This window comes from Malurus melanocephalus, unplaced genomic scaffold (assembly GCF_030028575.1).
Source record: "Malurus melanocephalus ecotype Western Australia unplaced genomic scaffold, MMel_1.1 scaffold_169, whole genome shotgun sequence".
Lineage (NCBI taxonomy): Eukaryota > Metazoa > Chordata > Aves > Passeriformes > Maluridae > Malurus > Malurus melanocephalus.
Window position 1 is genome coordinate 1,393,185 of NW_026623401.1, and position 1,181 is coordinate 1,394,365.

General features: G+C 66.4%; 1 protein-coding gene across 2 annotated transcripts in view; it reads left to right on the forward strand.

The window, feature by feature from the left end:
* The first annotated feature begins 6 nt into the window (after positions 1 to 6).
* Positions 7 to 1,181, forward strand: part of IGDCC3 (immunoglobulin superfamily DCC subclass member 3) — a 96,853-nt gene continuing 95,678 nt past the window's right edge. For both annotated transcript variants that reach the window (XM_057372321.1, XM_057372322.1), the window contains exon 1: positions 7 to 106. In XM_057372321.1, the coding sequence (XP_057228304.1) occupies positions 40 to 106 (67 nt within the window). In that variant the 5' untranslated portion in view covers positions 7 to 39. The remainder of the gene's footprint in view (positions 107 to 1,181) is intronic.

The window sequence follows — 1,181 nt, forward strand, 5'->3', positions numbered from 1 at the left end:
GTGGGGCGCAGGGAGGCGAGTCCGCCCGCCCGGGATGCCATGGCTCCGCCGGGCTCCGCGCTGCCCGCCTGCCTGCTGGGGCTGCTGCTGCTTGTCTGCCGCGGAGGTAAGAGCCGGGCTGGTCTGGGGGAGCGGGCGGGGGCGCGGACACGGACCTGCCGCCGCCGCGCGTGGCACCGGCGCCGCTCCCCGCGACTTCGCCCCGCGGCCGCTCCGTCCGTCGGTCCCTCCAGCACTTCGCGTCCCCTCATCATCCCCGAGGTGGCCAGRGCACTGCTCATCTCCGGTCCCCTCGTCCCTCCCCATCCCCGCCGTCGCCGGTCCCGCTTCCCCTCTCTCTCCCGCAGGTCATTCGCAGCCCCGCGCTCAGCCCTTCCCAGTGGCTCCGGGCAGCCGCGGGGGCTGAACGGGGCCGAACAGCTTCGCGTGTGCTCGCCGSTGCGGCGTGGGGTCCCCGCGGGTCAGCATCCTTCGGCGGGAATGGGGCGCTTGCCCCCGGGAGGGCGAGCGGGGGTCGTGGCTTGGGGCTGCGGAGTTCCGCACCAGCCCATCCAGCGCCTCCACCGCGGACATCCCGAAGTGCTTCCCCGGGAGCTGTGCTTCCAGTTGGAAACCCCTTGGGCGGGGGGCTCTAGGGAGGGACGGTGGTGTTTGTGGAGCCCGAGCCCCCACCGCTGGCGCTGGGGAGGGATGTGGTGGCTGCCGGGCGGTGGCGTGGCTGGGCATCCACCCGTGCTCGGATCGTAAGAGCCGGGATCGTCACCGCGGTGGGAGAGGGAGGCAGCGCCCGACGGACGCGTCGCGTTCGTCCGCAAGGGCGATAGCGACGGAGAAGAGATGTCGGGTGAAAAGTTGCAGGGATTACGGCGAGTAACTCCAAACCTGCACGTATATGGTACTCTCCTGTAACGCCCAGCTCTGTCCACATTGGTAACACAGTCCACCGGACCAAGGCCGGACTACAAAACATCAAAGGGAGCTTTTCCTGCACACCTACTGTGCACGTGTCCTGCTGATAAATGGCAGTGTTTTTCTTCTGCTGGTGATGTTACTTACGCATGACTCTAATGTGAGAAAGATGCTGTTCCGCAGCAAAATACTTGTGCGCATCCTGTTCTTGTCTCAACAGCCTTAAAGATAAGGAAAAGTAGGAACTGAGCAACCTGGGCTAGTGGAAGGTG